General features: G+C 39.6%; 1 protein-coding gene across 9 annotated transcripts; it reads left to right on the top strand.

The window, feature by feature from the left end:
- Window positions 1-921: 921 nt before the first annotated feature.
- On the top strand, window positions 922-19,918 carry ANGEL2 (angel homolog 2). Of its 9 annotated transcripts, XR_016039585.1 has the most exons (10): window positions 922-1,187; window positions 3,299-3,624; window positions 9,167-9,423; window positions 10,377-10,446; window positions 11,617-12,038; window positions 13,034-13,160; window positions 13,839-13,896; window positions 15,774-15,937; window positions 16,278-16,439; window positions 17,530-17,666. XR_016039585.1 is itself a non-coding variant. In XM_088845262.1 (9 exons), exons 1-9 carry the CDS (start codon window positions 1,129-1,131, stop codon window positions 16,310-16,312), a joined length of 1,518 nt encoding a protein of 505 aa, XP_088701388.1. In that variant the 5' UTR covers window positions 922-1,128; the 3' UTR covers window positions 16,313-17,672. The 9 variants fall into 9 exon arrangements, 8 of the variants coding, with proteins under 8 accessions (XP_088701388.1, XP_088701385.1, XP_088701386.1 ...); XM_088845262.1 differs by having other exon boundaries at window positions 16,278-17,672; XM_088845259.1 differs by lacking the exon at window positions 16,278-16,439 and having other exon boundaries at window positions 923-1,187; window positions 17,530-19,918.
- Window positions 19,919-20,022: the final 104 nt, after the last annotated feature.

Here is a 20,022-nt window from a genome sequence, read left to right as displayed (position 1 = left end):
TTCCTGGGTTGGAAAGATCCCCTGGAGAAGGGATAGGCTACCGACTCCAGTATTCATGGACTTCCCTGGTGGCTCAGCTGGTAAAGAATCCGCCCGCAATGCGGGAAACCTGGGTTCAGTCCCCGGGTGGGGAAGATTCCCTGGCGGAGGGCACAGCAACCCATTCCAGTATTCTTGCCTGAAGAATCCCATGGTCGGAGGAACCTGGCGGGCTACAGTCCATGGGGTCGCAGAGTCCCACATCACTAAGCGACTAAGCACAGCACAGTTGGGGCTAATTATCAAAAAAGAGACCACAAAAAACCCATCTGGCACTCCTGAAGAGCCAGGAGCAAAAGCAGGGCCCTGCACCTGCAATCTGCACTGAACAGCGGTGGGCATTAAAAAGTGAGTTCTGCAGACGTGGTCCCGAAAAATTAATTGAAAAAATCTGCAGTACCACAATTCTGTGGGAACCCAGAGAAGTTTTTCCCTACCTTGAGCGGATACAAATACACTTTTTTTTTTCTTTCCTTTTTAACAGTAACTGCAGTGCTTGCTTGCTAAGTCGCTTCAGTCGTGTCCGACTCTGTGAGACCCTGCTGACTGCAGCCCGCCAAGCTCCACTGTCCCTGGGATTCTCCAGGCAAGAATACTAGAGTGGGTTGCCATGCCCTCCTCCAGGGGATCTTCCCTACCCAGGGATCTAACCGACATCTCTTCAGTCTCCCTGCATTGGCAGGGGTGGGGTGTGTTTCTTTATTATTAGCGCCACCTGGGAAACCCAACGGCAGTGAACCCTCCCATTATCTTTAATCAAGCTGTTCCGCTCTTAGTTAATTTCCTGTCTCTTTAAGACCCAAGTCGGCTGTTTCGCCCTACTCAGACATGGCTGCGCCGGCTTCACACGCTCTGCGCATGCTTCTTGAACACAATTTGGCGCCGAGACAATTGGGTGACTTTTGCGGCGCAAGATGGGGACTTGGCGGCGGCAAGATCGAGTTTCCCGGCATGCTTTGCCGTCGGGCCGAGAGGCCCCGCGTCTAGGGATGGGGACCCCCTGGCGCTTGACGCCGCCAAACCGGCCGTAGAGGTGGACGTTGTGAGCGGGAGCCGGGAGCCGGGAGCCGGAAGGCCGCGGGGGGGAAGATGGAAGCGTGGCGCTGTGTGAGGAGGGGCTACGGCCGCTGTGTGGTGGGCAGAGGCCGGTCAGTAGGGCTGGGCGGCGGGCGGGAGGAGGGAGGGGCGGGCGGCCGGGGGCACCGGGGCGGGGCGGGCTGGGTGCCGGGGCCGGACGAGGAAGCGGGCCCGGGCCGCGGTGCCGCCGGGACAGACCCCTGGAGCCCCTGCGGGATAGGTAAAGCCGGCGCGCGGCCCGCGCAGCGCGGGCCCGAGGCGCCGAACGCGCCGGCCGAGCGCCGGGCTCCTGCTCCGCCGGGCCGGGCTCGCCTCGGAGCCCCGGCGCACTTCCCGACACCCGGCGCGCGCGGCCCGGCCCGCGGCCTCCTCCCCAGCCCCGCGCGGCCGCGGGCGGGGAGCGGCCGGTCGGTCAGCGCGGCCGCCGTCCGGGGCGGCCTGGCCCCGAGGCCGGCGCGCGCCGTGTGCGCACGCCCAGGGGCTGCTCTGCTGCTGTGTGCTTGCCGCCTCGCAAACTTTTCCCCTCCCCGGCCCTGGGATCCCAGCCTTCCACGGTGATTCCCGAATTCTCGTGCCACATCGATATTACCGCATAATTTACTTGTGAAATTGACTGCATAAAAAGCACTTCAAGAGGTGCTGCCCATATTAGCGCCTTTCTAAGTAGTATCCACGAGTTGCTGGCTTTGGTATACTGATTTTTTTCCCTAATACACTGTAAAATAAATGGTTAGATATTATTTAATTGTGTACCATATGAAACTGACTGGTGTACTGTCATACGTGGGAAACACAGCACCCTCTTAGTTTTTACGTAAGTTACGGGGATCAGGTTTTGACCCCTGTAGTTTGGGGAATTTGCTCTTCCGCAGGCAGCTTTTCCTGAGTACCAGCTGTGTGCCACGCACTGTGCTAGGCACTTGGGAGGAGACCCAGATTAAAATGAATTAGGGTGCTCTGGCCCCAAAGGAGCCCATCAATTTAAGAGAATATAAGAAGTCTGTAAAAGTAACTACAAATACAGCGAATAAGTTTTGTAGTACAAGTATTGTATTAGAATAGGTAACTTATTGGGATAGACGGTGTATGGCTTTTCTCCAAATCTATGGCTTTCAGGCTTGTCACAAAACAGGATAGACTTACCCATGCCATGCCTTTAAAAGTTTACAATTATGTTGAGTTTAGAGAGCAGTTTGAGAAAGGGTAAACTGCTCAATAAATTTATATAAAAATGTAAATGCTGTTGAAACAAATATATAAAAGTCAAATAACAGTAAATACAATTTAAACAAAATTCCCTTGGTGATGAAAGTGGACATTATTGACACTGACTTGGAAATACAACTTTAATGAATTCTGGAGGACAGGAGGAGTCTTTCTCAGGATTGTAGCTATTTGCCAGAATAGCATTTTAGTGCTTGAGTTGCATTGTTTCATAAGAGAGCCTGAGAGCAATATATCTATTCAAAATAATGATAACACTATTTCGGAGACATTTTTCATGATAGAGCCTATCATATAATTGGTATCAGATAATTGGTGCTGTTGGGTTTGGAGTGTTGGTGAATTTTCTAGTAAGTAATTTTCATGTCCCTCGAGGAGTAAGCTTAAAAGAGAAAAAAGTAGCATGGAAAAATAAATTATGTACTGATTAGCAGGAGAGGTAGGTAGTTTCCTGAAGTAGTGATAGGCTTTTGTTTTCTTAGCTATAAAGATATTTGGAAAATAACATCCTGGTATAAAAAAGTTGTTCAGAAACGTATTTTTACTCCAAACCCAGGTTAGAGAGATTCACTTTCATTGTAGTAAGCTTATGTGTTCTATGTTTAAGTATTACCTGTGCAGTGGGTTTTATTTGTCCATTAGGTTTTATTAGATGCTAGTAAGCTACTCAGTACAGTTTTGGTGATTGGTTTATCTTTCAGTTGATTTGTGTGGACTTTTAGAAGTTTATGTGGTACTTGGGGAGGCTGGTGTATTCTCTGTTAAGTGTTTAGAATACCATTCATAGTTGTTTAGGGAGCGTTTTGAGGTATTGCCACTAGCAGTGAAATCCCTCAGGTTGAAAAGTCAGATTTTAAATATTAGACATTACCTTCCCTTGAGGAAACAGATTTAGATTCTGTGTGCTATATAGCTGAACAAAAAGTGGTGCCTCAAGGAGTGTATTTATTTCTTTTAGATACCCCATGTTACCCCACCACCAGAAGAGTCTGGGCAGAGACTGGACTACACCGTGGGAGAATCTGCAAAAGTGTTGCTGGAACAGACATATTTCTAGTTGTATGAGGTGGCCTGGACATTATTCTCGTGCTCCTTACCCATACTTCAGTAGTAGGCATTTCTCACTAAATTGGAGACCACCTTGTTTGTTTGAGTCTAGAGCTCCGTTTCAGTACTGGAACTGGAGACCTGACAGCCTGAGCCAGACTTCTTTGATTCATCTCTCTAGTTACATCATGAACTCTGAGGGAGATGAGCCTTCATCAAAACGAAGAAAACACCAAGGTAAAGGTGACATTTATCTTGGTGCAGAAATAGACATAAGCCATAGTGTAATTGAAACTTTTCATATTTAATCTTTAAGAAAACCTCCTGCAGATTTTAGAGGTGTTTGGTATTATTTTTAACCAGTACTTTTCTGTTAGGAAAATGGAAAAATTTTTTTTAATCAAGTCTTTTTAAAAAAATCTTCATTAACTGTGTATTTCTGGCAGTAAAATTAAAAGCCACTCTTCATATAAAGTTGGAAAACAATGGAGAACCAGATGGAAGCATTAAGAATAATTTTAAAATTCACTGTTTTTGAAACAAAGGTTCTTAGATTTCTTAGAAATTGATACATGTATTCTGGGATTCCACAGATATATTAAAAAGCACCATGTTTTCATTTTTGTTAGCGTTATAAGACAAAAGAATTTCCTTAAATAGAAACAATCATAAGTGAAAAATAGTTTCTTACAGAATCAGATTCTAGCTTATTAAATTTATATTTCTCATGATGGGTCTTTAGACATAATCAAGAGTCTTTGGGAAGTTTATCTTTTAACCCCATCTTATTCAACTTTGAGACAGTTTTTTCTAGCTATCTTGGTTATTTCTATTTTTCTCCTGTTCTTTTTACTCTCAGCAATTCACCAGACTCTCTGTGCTTCCAGCCCTGCCCCCCTCCAAAAGGATACACGAGTAGTCTAAGTAAATTTGCAATTGTCCGTTCTTACTGAGCTACAGTCATCATGAAGGTCATTCCTCTGAAGATACTTGGAAATAGGCTGTGTGGGTGTTAATTTGCAGGGAGTGGACATAAGTTTGTCAAAGGAAGCCGTTGAGAGCGAGTCTCACCTGGGAGTCAGAGCTAGATTAGTTAGAGCTCTTCGAAGTAGGACTTCTACTACACATTTAATTAGAAATTCTAAGTGCTCAAAAGAAGTGGAAATCTATTTGTATAGCGCTTAACCACCAGTGTGTTTGTAAACAAGTATTTGAATGATTGAAAGGAACATTTAGAATCATTGAAATTAGGTTCCTAAGAACAGCCCGTCATCTGAGGCTGTATGGGGACGTGAGATGGCTGCTGGTTCCCGTGTTCACTGTTCATCAGGTTGACGCCCTGCTCTTCTGGTTAGCTTTTTATAAATCTGGTGGGCTCTCAGGGAGAGGTGGCACAGTGACCCCAGGCCTGGGCTGAGGAAATGCTCCTGCTCTCATTCTGCACCACCACTAACTGTGAGTTTGGACAGGACACTGAACCTCTCTGCTCCTTGGTCTCCTAGTGTAAAATAATGCCCGCTTTGAGAGCCTGTGGAGGACGAAGTGAGACGTTCAAAGTGCCTGACACATTGTTGGCTTCATAGTAGGTACTCAGAAAATCCTGGCGGTGGTGTTTCCCTTTACTGGATGGGGATTACATTTACAGACCGGTAAACTGACTGCAACCTGACTCTCTGTATGTCCGTTCTTCCTAGGTTTTGAGAATAAGGAAAATGCTCTTCGTTAAGCCATATTTGTGACTTCTGATATTTCACTAATACTACTTTTCAATCAAGAGAACAGCATTGCTAACTTGCCTGTCACTTTAAAGTGGTATTTGAAGGATTTGTGTGACCCAATTATGACCTTTTAATTAGGCACCCTAGAAACCCAATCAGGCCTAATTGCTTGCTTTTTTTTGACTCATCTGTCTTCTCTGCTGTGACCACCTTGTTCCTCCTGACATGGAAGGTATATAAACTTTTGTAGTGTGAATTTATGTTGTGAAGTCTGTGAAAGCCAAAGACTGTCCACTCTCTCAGTAGTTTTCAAATTGTCTTCCATGGAACCCTAGCATTCGAACAAATTTCTGTATGTTTATTCAAAGCAAATGTGGTCAGAATGAAATGTGTTTACCCCATCATCCCAGCCCTAGTCCCAGCCTACCAGGGGTTGATGGTCAGGATGTGAAAAATAATATCAAAGGGTTGTACAGACTGTAGAAGTCTGAAAGCTACTCTGTTGATTTGATCATCTTGTGGTCTTGGTTATTTAAAAAAACGAAATTGCCAAAAGAGTTGGTTTAAATTCTTAATTGCCAGGACTATACAAATCTTACGCTTTTATATGCCTTTACATATACATATTTTATAAGAAAGCATGAATGAATTTAATGCAGCGGTGCCACCAGGGTAGTGCTGTAAGTTTGTGATGATAGCTGACATTTTGTTGTATGCCTGGAACCCTCTCCATCGCATATACGTAAAAAGATTTAATGATTTGTGGCTAAAACCATAACTAGTCCCTAATTTATGAGGGAATTGTGTTCTTGATAATCAGTTCTTAAGAATCGGTTCTGATTTCCTCATAGAAACTATGTTATAAATCTCAGAGTAGCTGTGCAGAGTCAGTATAAGTAGCTTTAGTTCTGGCCTTTAGGGGTTCAGTTCAGTTGTCGCTCAGTCGTGTCCGACTCTTTGCGACACCATGAACCACAGCACGCCAGGCCTCCCTGTCCATCACCAACTCCCAGAGTCCACCCAAACTCATGTCCATTGAGTCGGTGATGCCATCCAGCCATCTCATCCTCTGTCGTCCCCTTCTCCTCCTGCCCTCAATCTTTCCCAGCATCAGGGTGTTTTCAGATAAGTCAGGTCTTCACATCAGGTGGCCAAAGCTGGAGTTTCAGCTTCAACATCAGTCCTTCCAATGAACACCCAGGACTGATCTCCTTTAGGATGCACTGGTTGGATCTCCTTGCAGTCCAAGGGACTCTCAAGAGTCTTCTCCAACACCACAGTTCAGAAGCATCAATTCTTCTGTGCTTAGCTTTCTTCACAGTCCAACTCTCACATCCATACATGACCACTGGAAAAACCAAAGCCTTGACTAGACGGACCTTTGTTGACAAAGTATTGGCTCTGCTTTTTAATATGCTGTCTAGGTTGGTCATAACTTTCCTTCCAGAGAGTAAACGTCTTTTAATTTCATGGCTGCAATCAGCATCTGCAGTGATTTTGGAGCCCCAAAAAATAAAGGCCTTTAGGAGTAGGATTCTCCATATTCAGTGAGGAATAAGGGATAGTTCCCTTCTTTTTCCTGGGCATAGGACAAGCACTGAGCTAAATTATGTGCTAGTTGAATGCTTTTGTTAATTTGGTTTTCTTTCCTTCATTTTTTACCTTTCTCCTCAGGCTCCTAGTACCTTTATGGTATCATAATTCCAACTCCCCTGTTCCACTCAGATCTCGCTGTTCGTAAAAATTTCCTTCTTCTTCTGTCCTCTGGGCAGAATTCCTGTTCCTTCAGTGCAGCAGATACCAGCTTTTAGATTTTGAGGGATGAAATCTGATTAAAGTCACTAAAAATTTTTACTTCATTGACGTTTCTAGAGTGTACTGACACTTTTTTTTCTTTCACCTTTTCTGAGATATAGCTGACATTGCCAGCGCAGTCTCAGTTTAAGGTTAACAGCATAATGATTTACCTTACTACATCATGGAAGGGTTACCACAATAAGTTTTGTGAACCTCCATCATCCCAAAGAGATACAAAAGAAAGGGGAAGGAAAGATTTTGTATGGAGTGTGAGCTTTTAGAATTTACTCTCTTAACAGCCTTCATATGGAACATGCTCCAGCGTTGGTTAAATTTACCATGTTGTACCTCACATCCCTAATACTTATTTGTCTTAACCGCTGAAAGTTTGTGCCTTTTGACTGCTTGCAACTAGTTCCCCCACCCCTCTAGAGTGTGTTGCTATTCTGTAAATATATCATAATTGCGAAAGATTTGGAAAAATCTTTCACAGTTCTTCCTGCTGCTTCTGCTAAGTCGCTTCAGTTGTGTCCGACTCTGTGCGACCCCATAGATGGCAGCCCACCAGGCTCCCCTGTCCCTGGGATTCTCCAGGCAAGAAAATTGGAGTGGGTTGCCATTTCCTTCTCCAATGCGTGAAAGTGAAAAGTGAAGTGAAGTCGCTCAGTCATGTCCGACTCTTCACAACCCCATGGACTGCAGCCTACCAGGCTCCTCCGTCCATGGGATTTTCCAGGCAAGAGTACTGGAGTGGGGTGCCATTGCCTTCTCCAACAGTTCTTTCTTTCAGAGATAATTACTCTTAAAAACAGTGGTATATTTCGTTGTAGTCTTTTCCCCCCATGTTTAGAATACTCTTCCTCAATTTAATTTATTTTTCATTTACTTTTTAATTGGAGAAATTTAGGGACTCTAAATCAGTGAAATGAAAGCCTTACAGGAAAAGGGAGATATTCTAGGGCTGAGATTTTCTCATATCATCTAATTGTGCTTGAAAGTCCATCTTCAAATCTTTTTGTTTCCCAAGTTCATTTCATTTCTTGTTTTTCCCTTTTAAGCTTATAGATTCTCTAAAAAGTTCCACATTTGTCTTCATGGCTTTCATGACAGTAAGAGTATCCTCTTTATTGATAGGGAGAGGAAGATCGAAGGAGTATGTGTGTTGTGTATGAGTATTTATATGTGGTACTGTGTTTATGTATCTATAGATACTTATATGTATGTGTGTGTATATGTATTTTTTAAGTAATCATTTCTAAATCAAAGACTGCTTATAATTTCAGAATCTCTTGCTATTTCATCGAGTTCTCAATACTTTTTCAGTGTACATGGTGTCTTTGCGGAATATAGACTGTCACACGTTCCTGATTGTTGCATGCTAGGTTTGTCAATCAGGAATTATCATTTACTAGCAGTATATATGGATGGAGGAGCCTGGTAGGCTGCAGTCTGTGGGGTCGCTAAGGGTTGGACACGACTGAGTGACTTCACTTTCACACATTGGAGAAGGAAATGGCAACCCACTCCAGTGTTCTTGCCTGGAGAATCCCAGGGAAGGGGGAGCCTGGTGGGCTGCCGTCTGTGGGGTCACACAGAGTCGGACACGACTGAAGTGACTTAGCAGCAACAGCAGTATATAGCTATGTTACATTTAACTTTTGCTTTGGCATGCATTAAAAATATTTCTTTTGTTTATTTCATTAGCATTCTTCCAGTAAATACTGCTTCCTTTTGTTGTCATTATGTACCCTTCATTCACGTCTAAACCACATTTCTCACATGAGTTATCTCAGGAACATAGTTAAGCGTTTGATGATCGTGTCATACTAGTAGGTGATAAAATACAATATGAAATTATCTTGTTAAAAGACCAGCTGTGCCGTACAGGTGTATTGTCCTGGCTGTGAAGTTGCTGAGCATGTCTGTGGCAAATCCGTGTCATAACCATGGGGAAGTGAGAAGAAGCCATGACCCCTGTGTAGTCTTAGCTTTGTTAATACCACTCAGAGCCTCCAGAATGACTTGCTGAACCCTCTTAAACATGTTTTGTGCCTCTTGGATGAGGGAGTGTATCATTTTACAGTCTTTATAAACAATTTGACAATCACTTCTAGTCATGAGGTGCTACAGTACCATTTTCTAGGGGAAAGCATTCTGTTCATTGCTTATAAGAATTTTTAAACGGCAAAAAATACTCACATGCAGGAAAATATATGACCTGTTTTTTATTAATTCTTTGTATTTTGTCTAATATATTTTAACAGGCACAATACAACGGCATTGGGAATATATATGTAACCATAATAAAGAAAACACGGAGATCGTAGGAGACGAAAATGTTGATCCCACATGTGAAGACAGTGAGAACAAGTTTGACTTTTCAGTGATGTCCTATAATATACTTTCACAAGATTTACTGGAAGACAATTCACACCTTTATAAACACTGCCGGCGGCCAGTATTACACTGGAGTTTTAGGTTTCCCAATATTCTGAAAGAAATTAAATACTTTGATGCAGATGTAAGTGTAAAATATCATCAGAATTCTTCACCTAAGGAAAAGTTGGATTCATTTCTGAACTAAATGGTTTTTTATCCCTTTTGTTTGTGAAGTAAGAAGGGAAGGCTTGTATAGTTATAGGTGAATTCCCTAGCAGTCCAGTGGTTAGGACTCTGTGCTTAACACTGCCCAAGGCTCGAGTTCCGTTCCTGGTCGGGGAACTAAGATCCCACAAGCCACAGTGTGGCAAAAAAAAAAAAAATTTTTAATAGATAAAATGATGGAACAGCTTTGAATAGGGTATTATAACTTTGGAGGAATAACTTGCTAATGGTTGTTGATAGGGTATTATAACTTTGGAGGAATAACTTGCTAATGGTTGTTGATAGGGTATTATAACTTTGGAGGAATAACTTGCTAATGGTTGTTGATATAAATGATTATGTAACTTTTCAGAAAAGATCCAAGAAGTTTTAAGTATCAGTCAGTTTCAAGACAGGGACTGGCACCATATTAAATATTCAGTAAATACTTCCTTTGATTGAAAATTTAAATAATTCATGCAAAAATTAATTTAGATGATGCTGCTGCTGCTAAGTCACTTCAGTCGTGTCCGACTCTGTGTGACCCCATTGACGGCAGCAGCATTCAAAAAATTATATCTTAAGAAAAGACTAGAAGGATTTAGTATGCATGAACTTGTAAATTCAGGAAAAATATTCCAGCATATAAATTATTAAATATTTCCTTTGGGAAATACTAGTTTTGGATAATAGGGATTCATGTGAGTAAAGGTCGTGCTTTTGGGGACTGATCAGATTTGGAGACATTAATTTGATAGATTTATACAAGAAAAAATTATTTTAGCTTTCATCAGGTTTTTAGAATTTTAGAAACCTATTTTTAAAACAAAAGCACCAGAAAATTCATATTTGTGTTTTTTTGTTTTAATTCAAGCCATTTTTTCTTCTAAGGTACTTTGTTTGCAAGAAGTTCAAGAAGATCATTATGGAACCGAGATCAGGCCAAGTTTGGAATCATTGGGTACAAATGTAACTTTTATTTTAGCCAGATTTACTTAATGGGTTGTTAAAGCATAGCTTGCTAACAAAGGTGTGTGGTATATTTGGACTAAAAATCTTAATTTTGAAAAACAAGCTTAATACCCATTTCAAGAGGTCAGGAAAAGATTGAAGTGCTTCAAATGGGAACTTTTGTGTTGATACATATTTTAATTCAAATGGAAAGGTGTACAAGAATCTCTTCATAGCTGCCTTTCCAGGAGTCTCTTTGCCTACTACCAGACTCCTGAGATTCTGAGTTCCGTGAGCTCTGGGACCATTGTATCTAGTTTATCATTTTATAACAGCCGTGTCCACGGTGCCTAATTGAATGATTACCTTTAGAAACAGGTCATCTCTTTGAGGAATGCTGCCTACATTGCATTCATTCATTCAGCACGTAGTTTTCTGAGTGTCTACTGTATACCATGCACTGTTGAAGGCGATGGGAATACAGCAGTGAGCCAAACAGCTAACAGGTCTCTCTCCTTGCGGAGAATACATTCCAGTGGAGAAAGGCCAAGAATGAACTGAACAAACAAGTAAATAGTACCTCAGGTAATGAGAGTTTTCTGGAGAAAAGCACAGGAAAGGGGCAATGGGGAGAGAGGGGACAGATTACTATAAGTTCACTGTCTTTGCCTTGACTCTGACTTTTGTTAGGATGGAAATGAGAGTGTGATAACATACACGTATGTAACACTGCAGTCTGCCGGTAAAATCTATTTGACCCAATCATAGACTTTTTTGATTCCAACACTTTTTAACATCCTACATTACTAATATTTTTAAAAATACACTTTGGTAAACATTGTCCGGGCTTCCACGGTACTCAGAGGGTAAAGCATCTGCCTGCAGTGTGGGAGACCCAGGTTTGATCTCTGAGTCGGGAAGATCTGGAGACGGAAATGGCAACCCACTCTGGTATTCTTGTCTGGAAAATCCCATGGATAGAGGAGCCTGGTAGGCTACAGTCCAGGGGATTGCAAAGAGTCGGACACAACTGAGAGACTTCACTCACAAACATGGTCCAAAAATTAGAATTTTGTTTTGCCATATTATTTTTTGCAAGTGTGGCAAAACACAGTTCTAATACTTTCATGTATATATAAACAAACAGTCATCTTTGTTAAACATTTTTTCTTTCTTGCAGGTTATCACTGTGAATACAAGATGCGGACAGGAAGGAAACCTGATGGCTGTGCCATTTGCTTCAAACATTCCAAATTTTCACTCTTATCAGTGAACCCAGTGGAGTTCTACCGCCGTGATGTTCCTCTGCTGGACAGAGACAATGTTGGACTAGTGTTGCTCTTGCAGCCCAAGACTCCAAGCACCGCCTGCCCTGCCATCTGTGTAGCTAACACACATCTGTTGTATAACCCAAGGCGAGGTGACATTAAACTGACCCAACTGGCAATGCTCCTGGCGGAGATTTCCAGTGTTGCCCATCAGAAAGACGGCAGCTGCTGCCCCATTGTTATGTGTGGGGACTTCAATTCTGTTCCTGGTTCTCCACTCTATAGTTTTATTAAGGAAGGAAAATTGAATTATGAAGGACTCGCCATAGGAAAGGTAAGCGCACTCCTCCGTGTTAGGAGGTGGGTGTAAGTCTGTCTTCATTGTAAAGGGAGGACGGAGCTTTACCTTATAAAGTCACCCTAGAGCTGTTTGAAAACCTCAGATGAGTCAGTACCCTCACCTTACCAAGCTGCAGTGATGATCCATAGCTGCTCATAAGTAATTATATTCACTGGATTTAATTCACTTTTCCATCTGTTTGTGACAACATTCTGCTTGGAGGAAGTAGGAGCCAACAAAAAATTCAGAATGGGGGTGAAGAAGGAAAATAAAACCATTGACTGACATGCTGCTGCTGCTGCTAAGTCGCTTCAGTCGTGACCGACTCTGTGCGACCCCACAGACGGCAGCCCACCAGGCTCCCCTGTCCCTGGGATTCTCCAGGCAAGATCACTGGAGTGGGTTGCCAAGGAACTACTCACAGGTGCAGAACAGTGTTTTGAATGCCGATGTGGCCAAAAGAGTTGGAAAACAGTAATTTAATATTTGCTTATTATATAAATTTTCCTTTACATAAGGATAAATAGTTCTTTAGCTGAGTATAATTTATCCCGTGTTTTTATTTTTATTGTTCTTTTCTTCTGCTTAGTTCAGATCATTTCCTCTTCAGTACATTTAACCAAAGTAAGCCCTCACCACTGAGTTTTGGATGCTAGTTTAAAATTTTATGAGTTGATCTTTCTTAGTATTTTATATAACAGGAACTATAATGCAGGTAGTAAAAAAAAGGAGGAGCAGTATTAGTCCAAAGCTATAGATCATTTAGATTTCCAAATTTGAGAAGAACATGCAAAGGAAAAGATTACCATTTTTATGTAAGTAATAATGTTTTCTGAACTGTATTTGAGCAGAATTTTACAAGCACAAATGATATAATGAATAAAGGATAATATTTACTTTTCTTGGATTTACTTTTATTTAAGAAATAAACTTTTCAGTACATAATTTAAAATCTGTTCACCTAAGATATCTGTTGAAATTTTGTTTAGGTATCTGGCCAAGAACAGTCTTCACGGGGACAAAGAATTTTATCTATTCCAATTTGGCCCCCAAACCTAGGTATCTCACAGAACTGTGTGTATGAGGTACAGCAGGTACCAAAAGTAGAAAAGCCAGGTAAGTGTTTGCAATCCATTTTGGCAGTCTTCTTGATAATAGTGTTCCCTTTGAAGGCATAAAACTAAATTTTTAAAGGGATAACATCTCAGAGATGAATATTCATATATAAAAGCATAGAGTTGTTCACTTTTTAAGAACTCTGGTTACCTTTTTGAAAATCAACTTCCAAAATCACTTTTGCATGAATTAGTTGCATGTTGCTTTGGACATGTTTGTGTTTTATTTTTGCTAATTCTGGAGACCATCATAATACAGATTCTGGGATGAACCATTTAGGCATCTATCTAAACTGCTGCTGCTGCTGCTAAGTCACTTCAGTCATGTCCGACTCTGTGTGACCCCATAGACGGCAGCCCACCAGGCTCCCCCGTCCCTGGGATTCTCCCAGCAAGAACACTGGAGTGGGTTGCCATTTCCTTCAATGTGTGAAAGTGAAAAGTGAAAGTGAAGTCGCTCAGTCGTGTCCGACCATTAGCGACCCCACAGACCGCAACCTACCAGGCTCCTCCGTCCATGGGATTTTCTAGGCAAGAGTACTGGAGTGGCTTGCCGTTGGCTTCTCCGCTATCTAAACTAGATACACCTTAAATACTGTACCTAGAGTAAAAGTACTCTAAGGCAAAATAGAACAAAACAGTACACTGAGAGTATTAATAAGCTTTTCTGTTCTTCCAGACGGTGATCTGACACAAACAGAGCTGGACGAAACAGAGGTCCTAGTAACAACTGAAAAGTGAGTTCTGGAAAGCAAACAGTAGACATTGGCTTACTCTAGTTGAATAAAGAAATCATTTCTCAAAAATCACTTGGTTAAAAAATAAAGCTGATGATACTTTGTGCTGGTGAAGAACTCTGGCTCTTAAGTCAAATAGACCTGAAACCCTAACTTTACTGCTCTTTAGCTGTGTGATTTTAAGCAAGAAATTTAACATTTTTAAGGTTCAGTTTCTTTATAATTTGGGTTGTTGTGAGGACGAGATGAGACAAGGCATGTAAAACTCAGTGTCTGACTTGTAGTGAGCGCTTGAGCGTTGTTGTTTATAGAAACAGTTTGTCCACGGACCTGAACCCACTAACATTTATTGCTATTACGTATTTAAACAAAGGTGGAGATCACAGAAAAATACCTTTCAGATTTCAAGAGGATCTTCGGCCTCCTTTAACTGCTTACTGGATCTCAAGAATAAATCTATAGGAGAATTGATCCCCCCAAAAAAATATGGCTGTAGAAAAGATAGTTACCTAAACTTATCTCTTAAACTACAGGGAAAGGTCATCCTAGGTAGCCAGATAAAGAGGCTTGGGTTTCTTTTTATTAAAGAATCATGGATGCTTAGGGCTGTGATTGAAAAACATATATATTTAACACAACAGGATGGAGACTTATATTTGTGTCTTAGGAGATTCTCAAAATGTCTTATTTCGTAGTGTGACTCTTCTATAGCTTTGACTTTTAACATTTAAATTTCAGAATCACCTCTCATTCTTTTTATCTGCCTTCTTCTCAGTCTTATGTTTTGTATATCTTGTTTTGGGAAAATATAAGAACTAGTAAGAAAGGAGCAATTAAAAATTTTAAACCTTTCACAGTAGAAACTTCCGTGAGTGAGATTATTAAAAAGGCTACTCTTACTAGCAAACACTTAGTTTTTAGTAATTCTAAAATCTTTTTATAACAAAATAGGGTGTAAGAAAAGCTACTTATATCTTTAAAATAGTGTCTTTATATGCATACTTGTATCTGTAAACTAAAATGTTAGTAGTAAGAACAGTTTGCAGTAGACCTATTTTACATTTAATAATATTGTAAATATGAGTCCTTAGACATAAAAAGTTTCTAAAACTTGGCAGTAGAGCGATTTGAAGCAATTACCTGTACTTACTGACCTATGAGCTTTTTAAAATCAGGGCAGCATCTTTATCACTGTGTCCTTAGCACTTAAGAAGAGAGAGTGCCTGGGACTTAGGAGGTGTTTGATAAATGTGTGTTGGATGAACAAAAAGTTTCTTTTAAATTTTGTTTCATGACATAAAATATCCTTAAAATTCATGATATGTTAATGGGAGATGATTTTTAAACCTTTTGCCTGTAACATCATGTGTATTTAAAGAATGGGGTAAATGTAAGCCATTATATAGAAGCTGTTTTAAGATCCGGTACAAAATCATCTCACATACCATAGCAAGGATAACCATGGAAAAATATGGCCCCCTGACATCAGTCTGTCAGTTCTAAATAGTATTCCTAAAGGCCACTTTAATTTTCTTTCTTAGAGGCAGCAAAAAACTTAAAAATTGTTTTAGAATATGTGTTCATTAGTAAGTGGAGGCTCTCAAATGTGTTATAATTAATTTAAAAAATCACATTAGTATGTTAATTATTGAGCTCCCCCACCCCACCCCATGTATTATACCCCTGTTAATGGATTTTGGGTATCACTGCATGAATAAAGAAATGTGAAAATGTGATATGGTCTGTTTAAATAAATATTGTCCTAATGTCTCGTTTTGTCTCGAAATTTAAGTGAAAAAGTGCCTTAAGGAGGAGGAATTATAAAAATCATTAAAACCTTGATGGATGCTAAATACTTTTTTTTCCCTTCAATTTAGGTTATCTTCAAATTTACAGCACCATTTCAGCTTGTCATCTGTTTATTCACATTATTTTCCTGACACTGGAATCCCAGAAGTGACCACCTGTCATTCCCGAAGTGCCATAACTGTGGATTATATTTTCTATTCTGCTGAAAAGGAAGGTGTTGCTGAGCAGCCAGGTAAAGAATGCATGTAATCTTAAATTCTTCTTGAGAACACAGTAACTAAAAACTTCAGGGCTGAAGCTGCGAAAGCCAAACATCTGTATGAAGTTCTCAGTTTAGAAATTAAAAATATTTTAAAATTGGTAATATATTTGGCAGATTGGTAATATATCCGAGTAAATCAGTTTATCACTTACAAAAGATGGAGGCAGTGAAATACCTCAAAGCAAATCATTCCCCGTGAATTACATCCTCAGCTCTAGCCTCCAATCCCAGTCAACTTCTGAGTTACTTTATAGATCTTTTATATTGCCTTTTGGTTTTACTCACAAGTTTCTTGTTTTTCTTGCAACAGCAGCATCATACAGTTTTGTACTTAAATCTTACTAAGGTACGCTGCCTCCATTGTGGGGCCTTGCTTGTACTGCCAGCAGCTGACAGTTTTGACATGTTGACCCTGGAATATTGGTTCTTTCTGGAAAGAGAAGTCTGAAAAGTGTGTTTTCAAAAAGCAAAGGTGATAAAACACTTTTCCTTGTATGATTCGTTGAAAACAAGGTATTAAATATTGGTCAAAGGATTTAACATGGAGAAGAAAGTGAGGTTTAAAGTAGTGAAAGTAGAGTTGCTCAGTCGTGTCTGACTCTTTAACAACCCTATGGACTAGTCCATCAGGCTCTTCTGTCCATGGGATTCTCCAGGCAAGAATATTGGAGTGGGTTGTTGTTCCCTTTTCCAGGGGATCTTCCCAACCCAGGGATTGAACCCGGGTCTCCTGTACTGCAGGCAGATTCTTTACACCAGGGAACCCGGAGTCAAAAAAGTATTCAGAAAACTGAAAATCCTAAATGTGGGTAGCTATTTTGTCTTTTCTGATTTTCCTCTTCCTTTTTATTCTTTTCAGTGCTACTTTTCTTTCCCAATTTTCCCTTCTGATTTTTTCTTTCTTTCCAAAAATAACCTTACTAGTAACACTCCGGAGATGGCCAACTCCTCTCCACTAGATCAACTCTACAAAATAACCTTGCTGCTTTGAATTTGTAATTTAGTTCAGGTAGTTGTCATACTATATATATCCACTAGATGGCGGAAGTGTGCCATGGACCAGCATCGCCAATGTTAACATTAAGAACCTTTTACTCCACTTCTGTGGGTGCTGAATCTCTGGGACCAAATTATACTAATTTATTCTGCAGTCACTTAATAAATGTCCTACTTAGATGTGGCTTAGTCTTTAGGTTTTATAGAATTACAGAAAAGTTGATGGGTGAATTTCTTAGGTAGTTGTCAGTCTCAAATTACTCTTTAACATTCTTACGTTAACATGTAACATTCTTACGTTACATTGATATTTTCTTCTAAAGATTATTTGTAGAACTTGAAACTGAAAAAAAAATCTGAAATAGGAAAACAAACATCTGACACTGCTGTTTGTTTGAGAGTTATAATTAGGTTATAACTCAATAAAAAGCTAAACGTATTTTAAACTGTTTCATATTAGACTTCCAGGGCAGTGTCAAGTTACATATCTTTTTTTTTTGTAAAGACTCCTGTGGTCAATTTACAACCTGTTGTTTCAGTAAATATGTATGTGCTTTTTAATGTAGGAGCTGAAGTTGCTTTGGTTGGTGGCTTGAAACTTCTAGCCAGACTGTCGCTTCTTACAGAACAAGACTTATGGACTGTTAATGGACTTCCAAATGAAAATAACTCTTCGGATCATTTGCCTCTATTAGCTAAATTCAGACTTGAACTCTGACTCTTGATTGCGTATATACTTTGCTTTCCCATTTGGTTTTTGGTTTTTTTTCCCCCAAAGAATGTAAAGTTGTTCTTAAAGAGTTTGCATGTTTATTTATTTTTATGCTATTGAAATTTCTGAAGAGGTTTATGTTAAATGTTTGAAACAGGTAACAGAAGAAACAAGTTTACACTTTTCTTTTTTAATAATGAAAAAATATTTTCCTGACAAGTGAGATCTAAATGCTGTTTATTGCAAAAAAAAGTTGTAAATATTTATTCTAAATCCCAGTAAAATTGACAGTGATTTTTAAATATGGTGCAACTTCTTTAGTCTTCTTAGGAAAGAATTTCGTGTTTTTAGCAAGCTTTACAGTGGATCCAAAATATCTTTTGAGTTCTTGCAAACCACAATTCACTCCCTCCCAGGAGGCCTGATTTCATCACAAGGATCACGTCTGTTGACTCCTAACCCATTCAACTCAGAAATCACTGGGTTGTTCACAAGTATCTAACCATTTTAGTTTGTCTTTGATGGGGCTTGATAGTGCTTTTTAGAAGTGTACAAATTGCTTAATCCATTTTATTACCATCCTGAGCCATGTAATGTGCCTGCATTTTATTGGGAAATGTAGGTCACCATAACTCGCAGGACGAGGTGTTTTGGACAGGCCCACTCTCCATCCTGTAGTGGACTGTACAGGATGCCCGAGAGTCAGAGACTGGGGTCATGCCTGGGTTTTTTTTTCTTTTTAGTTTCAAGAAAAGATTCTGGATTGAAGGAAAGATTTTACTTTACTGAACCAATCCTGTAGAAATTTACTTTATTAGGAAACTTGTATTTGGAACAAAGTGGCAGCTATAAGATTCTTTTTTATTTGCCTCAGAAATAAGAGGAAGCCAGCAGAACTCTAGAGGGGAGATATTAACTTGGAGATCTAAGACTCTTTAATAGTTGATGTTAACTGTTTTGTTGTGGTTTAACCGTTGTCGTTTCTATAATGTTTTGGGTTTTTGTCTTTTTTTTTATCATGATTCAGTAGTGTGAGATGGTGCTGGTCTTTTTATAAAGCGGTTAAGAGTGGGTCTGAAAATCCTGCAGTTGGCTCTTAATGAGTGTTTGAATCAAACATTTTAAAACCTAAATGAAAATGTACTTTTCTAGAATTGGGATCAAAGAACTATGTCCATTTTTACTAAGTAATTTTATATTGAATTATAAAAGTTTTTTACAATGGGTTTTCTGAATAGAATGCTTCATTTTAAATTAGCAGCAGTAGTTACTTTATAGGCTCGGACTTTTTCTACTGAAGTATTTACCACAATTATTTAAAAATAAATAAACCAGATAAATACCCCCAAAAAGCATGTGGGTTATAAGGATTTCCCTAGTAAAAGTTAGTGTTACAGAAATACTTCTGTTTATTGTCACTTTTTTTTTTTTTTTTTAGCGTAACAGTATTAACGATATAGTTCTAGGATTTTCCACATTTTGTAGTAACAGTTTTCAAAGTATTACATGTTCTGATTAGCAGATATTATCATCAGCAAATGATAATAGCAAATAGTGTATTTATCCCTTTTAGTATTAGGGAAAGAAAAATGAAGATTCATGGATAACTATGTTGTGTTGTATGACTTTGTTAACAGCTAACTTTATATATAGGTATTCTTGATAAACGAACATCCCTGAAAACCTCTGAAAACTAAATTTTTTGTATCCTGATTAATATATTGTGATTTTAAGCCCTTTTCATGTGCTTCCCCTTTTGAGTTAATCCCATAAAATTGCTTTCTACTTTAGCTTATAGAATGAAGTATTATGTGTACTGGGGGCCAAGGAGTCCTTTGTAACTTTCTCACAGGCTTTTAAAGCTCCACTAAAATTAACTGTCTACTTGTCTTTACTTTGCTTGATCAGAAGAGTTAATAACCTGCCAAAAGCAATTAAATTTGGTTAACTGCTAAAACCAAATCTCCCCGTCTCACCTGCTGTGCTGTCCAGGTTTTAAATGGAAAGGGATACATTGCAGAATTGCAGTAATGAAATTTTGGTTTTACTATAGCTTTTGATATTAGTAGGTGTGTTTGAAATTGTCTTTTCTGGAATTTAGCGACTTGTCTGCTCTTAACCCTTTGCTTTCCTAAAAACATTAAGTTAGAGATCCAGAGTTCAAAGCGTTGGAAAAACATTCACTTTGTCAAGTCATTTGCACGTTGTCCATGTAAGTTACCTAATAAATTATTGTACTAGTATATTTGTGCCTGAAGGTTTTATGGTAGATGAAGTAAGCTGTGTAACTCACTTGTTGCCTTGGGTGATGCCAAAATATAAGGAAGCCGATAAGTGAATTAAGATA

The sequence above is a fragment of the Moschus berezovskii genome, chromosome 17 (genome assembly GCF_049115385.1).
Source record: "Moschus berezovskii isolate FMDL1 chromosome 17, NW_MosBer_1.0, whole genome shotgun sequence".
NCBI classification, from domain to species: domain Eukaryota; kingdom Metazoa; phylum Chordata; class Mammalia; order Artiodactyla; family Moschidae; genus Moschus; species Moschus berezovskii.
The sequence above is the reverse complement of the archived record's forward strand: the minus strand, read 5'-3'. Positions and strand labels throughout refer to the sequence as shown.